The sequence below is a fragment of the Hippocampus comes genome, unplaced genomic scaffold, assembly GCF_001891065.2.
Source record: "Hippocampus comes isolate QL1 unplaced genomic scaffold, H_comes_QL1_v1.1 scaffold39, whole genome shotgun sequence".
NCBI classification, from domain to species: domain Eukaryota; kingdom Metazoa; phylum Chordata; class Actinopteri; order Syngnathiformes; family Syngnathidae; genus Hippocampus; species Hippocampus comes.
The window spans coordinates 4,518,396-4,524,395 of NW_017842054.1; the positions used below are offsets into that span (position 1 = coordinate 4,518,396).

The following is a 6,000-nucleotide window of genomic DNA, read 5'->3' on the forward strand; positions in this document are numbered from 1 at the left end:
GGCAGGTTTCGTGTTTCAAATAAGGAATTCAAGCCAAGGTTGGGGTTTCAAACGAGGGGTTCATGTCAGGGGTAAGGCTTCAAATTCTTAAATTTAGGGCTTAGGGTTTCCAAGGTTAGTTTCAAGCCAGACTGTGTTTTTTTTAAAACAGGGCTTTAAGGGAGGGTTGGGGTCTCAAATAAGGGCTTTACGTTTTTTTTAAGTGAGGTTTTAAGTCCGAGTTTGTATTTTTGGAAAGAATTTAAAGTCAAAGTTTGGGTTTCAAATGAGGCTTTCATCCCCATGTCCAAGTTTCAACCCTAAGTTCGAGCTTTAAAAAGTGTCAGAGTTCCAAAACGGTGTTTCCCGATATTTGTTGCTCTTCCCGAAGTCGAGCTTGATGAAGAGCCTGGTTTTTTTTTTTCTGTTCCATTTGATTTCTCCTCAGGAAATAAATTCAATCGGAACATTCCCATAAATTCCTTTTAACGTTGAAGTCCCTACGAAGGAATTACACTGCTGCATCCTGCCCCCCCCCTCACCCAGCCCCGACCCAACAAAGATTTACAAGAACGTTTTAACATACAGTAAATGCAGGTGTGTGCATGCGCGCGCGTGTGTATTAGTTATGGGCCTGGGGGCAGTTTAACATGGCCGGGGTTCCATCTCGGAGGAAAGGGGGGCTTGGGGGGGGGGGGCTGTTTGCTGATAGAATAGGATGAAGTATTGGACAGAAAGTCCATTAAAAGAGATGGAGCTGGCAAGCAATTACACAGTGCTGAGGGAGGCAGGACGCCGGCTCGTTATATTCGAGTCGTCGCGAGCGCACGCGCGCGATGGAAAATGAGAAGAAGCCGGCGCCGTGTCAAAACAGACGCTTATTAATACAACAAGTGGTCACCGCTGTCAGTCGCCGCATTAGCGACGGCGTGAAAAATCTCCCCTGAAAGCCCCGCGCAATGACTAAATACACCTTGGCCATAAAGCGCACTTCAGGTCACACGTCCGTCACTTTTATCGACGAGCCGCTTGTATTCGTGCTCCCGCAAGGACGCTCGTTATCGCGGAGAATCGTCAAAACATGACGGCTAAATATGGATCGCATAGCCGTTCCGGGGCATTATTTTTCCAACTCTGGCAGATTATTATACGCGTATTATCCATAATACAATAATGCATTATTATTACAGCCACCGGATGTTTGATTCATATCAGCAGAGGCTCTGGACACTACATTAGGTACAGCCACTCAATCTTATTGGTTTAAAATGATCCTGCCTTCACCGACTGCATAATGGAGTGGACCCCCTGCATACTTGTGGTCCATAGATTTTTTAACATTTTTTTGCCTTGCCTTGGTAGGTTGCAGTCACGGCCCGATACCCCCTCCCCGTATTTGAATTGTTGTCGTTTACGTCTCTTATTCGCGTGACTGTTGCCGGGGTTTCTTCTAGTCACACACTGTGCCCCTCCCTTATCGGAGCAAAGTTTGGGACTTTTATTCCCTTCCGCCTTGTGGGTTTTTTTTTTTTTTTCATCCAAGAGGGGATCATCAAGGCGCCGTTTGGCGATCCGTCAGGCTTCTCCATTTTTTTTTCTCCTCCTGTTGGTCGTTTTTTTTTTTTTTTTGGTGCTCTGTACTCGTGCATGCGCAATGACAATAAATTCCATTTTTAATATTTGTATTTGATTCTATTTGTTTGTTTTTTGGTGAGCCAACCCCTACTCTTTTTTTTGGGCGGGGGGGGCAGCCTCTTTTCAAGAATTTTTGTGGGATTAATTTATTTGCTCAACTCATTTATGATAGCCATCACTTATACACTGATTTGCTTTTAAAGTAAGGTTTCAAGACAGTTTTAAGGTTTCAAAGTAGGGTTCCGGCCAAGCCTAGGATTTCAGGTTAGGGTTTTGGTTAAAAATTTTACAATACTGATAAGTTATAACACTGACTTTTTCAAAGTAAGGTGTCAAGCCAGCTTTGAACGCCTTGTCTCCAACTGTATACATTATGCGCCTCATATTTAAAGTTGAAATCAGATTTTTTTTTTTTTAATGTATTTTTTTTTTTCGTATTAATCTCGTGTGACCAAAAAAAATGAAGCTCCAGAAAATTGATCGGCTTTCTCTTTCTGGTCACTTGAAGGGAGCTCTCGGTTGCGACGGCAAACAGCCTTGTCTATATTGCATTGTTCCCCATCTGGCATTACTTCCCTCATGGATTTGTTGTCACTCAGCTTACTTGCCTCAGAGATGAGCCGCATCTGGCAGCGAAAGCTCTCAGCCTCTTTTTGAATTAGTCATTAAGTGTTACGAGGCGGGAGGCGGAGGAGGACGCTTGATCGTGAACGCGATCGTGTTCGTGTACATGCTGCATCTCCTCTTCTCGTGGTCGAGGGGGCGGGGTGGGGGGGGGCGGGCAAATAACTGACCTTAGCTACTGACTACTTTACTTATATTAGTATGTAGGTTGGTGGTGTTTATACCAGTGAATAGATTGAAGTCGTCTTTGAGCTGTGTTGGCACGAACTTGTTGTTTTTCGTTCTGTTTCAGGTCCAGGTTGGGCTTGGACAAAGAGCAAGGAATGATCCACCTGGAGATCAACGTCTCTGATGGACGTCAGTACTCGGGCCAGCGTCTCTCTTAACGTGTCCATAAACTTTCATTTTCAATTCCTTGAAAATCTTACACTGGCTCCCTTGACGGAAATATTCGCTCTTGGCTCGGAATTAGCTTTATTAATTCATTTTTCAAAGGCCGGGCTGCCACTTGGCTCTTTCCTCGGCCGCGGTGCCGAGAGAAGGGCGGTCCTCTGAAGCCCAGTGTGTTAATGTCGTGTCCCCGGAGACGGCTCGTCGGGCTGACGCTAACGACCCGGGACAGCTCACGCCACTTTGTACAGGAGAGCTCATCTTGCTCGCCAAAAATTCTGCAGTTTCAAAATCCGGCAATGAGCGCAGCTAAAACCTTCATCGTAGCCCACACAAGCTTGTTTGTTTTCTTTTTTGTCTTTCCTCCCCCTTTGTTGTATTTTTAGCTCTCTTGTCTGGCTTTGCCCACAGGGTCGCAGTACATCACTTGCAAACTTCAAAATTGCTCAGAGGGAAACAAGGGCAAGCCTTTCCCCGGATTTATCATCCCCAACTCCCTGGTGGTGCAGGATGAATATGTTTTCATCCAGGTGGGTTTTTTTTTTTTTATTGCAAGGTCTGGCTTCATTAAAAGTCGATTAAAAGCCGTAAAAAGCGTCGCATTCAATTGCGTCTTAATGCACACTCGTGTTTTTCATTAAGTAAAAGGGGGCCATTATCCTGCAAGGGGGCGGCGGGTGGGGGTTGACGCGAGATGGAAAAATCACAGTGTTGTGTGTTTGAGCTCATCTCGGCGCAGCGTTCTAATCGGCCGGCGTCTTAGCGCAGCGTGACTTGTTTGACACGCGCCGTGAGCACTTAAAGACGCGCGAGGAAGTACTTCAACACGTGGCTCACGTGTGACGACCTGCGTTCTTTTTCTAGGTGCCAACAGGAGGCCAGTCCGTTCATTACGTGTCCTACAGAAGACACTCCTTCTACCCGGTCAAGCTTCCAAAGTACACTCTGCCAAAAGTAAGACGACATGAAGCAGTGTCTGGAGTGTTGAACCATTCCGGACTTAGTGTATATCAGGATGCTTTGATGTTTGCGCTCTCGCAGAGACGAGACTACAAAGGATCTGGGCTTGATCTGCCAAATCCGTTGAGGTTTCTTGTCGACGGGTTCCGATTCTCAACATGGACGGGTTTCCCCTGAACACTCCAACCTCCCCTGCCGTAAAAACAAGAGCAGTGCTAGCTTAGACAAGACACATGAAGGGCAGATTAGTCGATAGCTCAACCCAGGATTACTTCTGTGTCAACACCTCGACTGGTTCTTCATGCCGGCTTATACAAAATGGGTAAAATAAAAAAATGTACAGAGACGAATTTACCAATAGGCAAACTACGATAATTACAAATTATGTCAAGCAAAATGCCAATGTCATCGATGGAGCGCTTGCTAGCCTTGGGAGAATGAGTTTGAAATCTGATTGGTTCAAGAGCAGCTCCCCTTTGCTAATTTACTATCATATAAATTACATTGATTAGCACTCCTGATTCTCAAGGCTCGGGGGAGATTAGATTGACATGGCAACACCGAGAGGCTGGATTCTGATTGGATAAAACATCCCCAGCCGCATAACTGGAAGCGGTGCAGCCAAACGATATGCGACAAAATAAAGATAAGAAACTGTTGGACTGGTTCTGAAAAATGTCATTCAAAATATGTAAGGTTATGCGATCCAATATACTTTTTGGAGTGGCAAAGTCATACGATGTACTCCTGATTCTCCAAACTAAATTACGCGTGCGTGCGCCCCCTCATCTCCAACGGAGTCTTTTGAAGCAGAAAAGCTCATTTGCATTAGCGCTGTGTTCTGACACCATTTAGTGCAAAATAATGTTGTGCATTAAGAGGGTGGGTGTGAGGCGGGTGGTGGTGGGGGGGTGTCGGGTCAAGAGTGATTTGCAGTATTGCACATATTCATCCATCTTGGTCACAAACTGGAGGATGCGTATCACTGGACGTTGTTATTCTCAATTATCGTCAGTTATCAAGTGAGAAATCACAAGCGTGTGCCATGAACATTGTGCCTCCTCTTTTGACACTGGGGCCTTGTTACTTAGCAACCTGCACCTCCATTTAGGACTTGCAGATTATTAGCACCGATGACAACCAGGTGGTGGCGGCCATTCAAGACTGGCACCAGAACGACTCGTACAACCTGTACATGTCCGAGTCCAGGGGTCTCTTCTTCACGCTGATGCTGGAGGACGTGGTGAGCAGCGGAGGGCCGGAAGGCAACATCATGATCGACCTTTACGAGGTGGGCGGCACATAATATAGGAATACTCACCGTCATGTATTCTTTATCCTCTGCGAAGAACAACTAATATTTCTGCGGTTATAAGAGCGGTGACCGTTCCCATGTATCTGTCAATCAATCAATCATCGACTCATCCATGCATTTTCTAATGCGCTTTTCCTCACAAGGGTCACGGGCATGCTGGAGCCAATCCCAGCTGTCTTCGGGCAGTAGGCGGGGCACACCGTGAACGGAGGGCACACATAAACGAACAAACAACCGCGTTCACACTCCCACCTCGGGACGATTTAGAGTGTTCCAATAACCTGCCATGCATGTTTTTGGAATGTGGGACGAAACCGGGATACCCGGAGAAAAGCCACGCAGGCGGAGGGAGAACATGCAAACGCCACATAGGAAGGCCGGAGGTGAAATTGAACCCTGCACTTCGGCACTGTGAGGCTAACGTGCTAACCAGTCGACCATGCCGCATCAATCAATCAATCAATTTATATGAATACATCCCTATGTTTGTATTATACTGCCCCCATGTGGCCATGGCACACACACCCACGATTAGCTGGGGCTCAGTGTATCCAAAAGAAAAAACAAACTCTCTTCGTGATCCCAGTACGGGAGGCAAATAACAGGAGAAAAAAATAACTTTCCTAAAATACATTCCGGTTGAAGCGTCAACAAACAACAAGTCTGCCTTTGACAAGCATCCACCGACATCACAAGCATCTTTTCTTATTCTGCGCTGGTTTGGCAATAATGAAACAGATGCTGACGCATTGCAAGTTTTTACTGTGCCAGGTTTCTCTTATATAAGGAGAAAAGTCGGTTTGTGAAAGCGAGCAGGCACCAGCAGTAGCGGCAGCGCTTGTAGCTGGCAGGTTTGCAATCGGCATTTTCCCGGGATGTGTGTTGACAGAGTGAGGTCGCACATGACCGCGGACTGGATGTGTGTGTGTGTGTGTGTTGCAGCCCTGATTAATGCTTGTTTGCATTCCAACAACGGCTCGGCTGGGCATCGCCAGCATGTCATTCATTGAACACTCCGCCTGCAAATCATTTAGCTGCTGTGACTCAGCAGCATGAGAGTGTTAAACAGAAAAAAGAAAAAAAAAAAAGTGTCGACG

At 46.2% G+C, this 6,000-nt stretch overlaps 1 protein-coding gene across 1 annotated transcript in view; it reads left to right on the forward strand.

The window, feature by feature from the left end:
- The window catches only part of LOC109510122 (VPS10 domain-containing receptor SorCS1-like), a 47,063-nt gene that overhangs the window by 20,173 nt on the left and 20,890 nt on the right, over positions 1 to 6,000 (forward strand). The window contains 4 exon segments of the mRNA XM_019860231.1: positions 2,531 to 2,595; positions 3,040 to 3,158; positions 3,493 to 3,582; positions 4,700 to 4,945. Coding sequence (XP_019715790.1) covers positions 2,531 to 2,595; positions 3,040 to 3,158; positions 3,493 to 3,582; positions 4,700 to 4,945 — 520 coding nt within the window.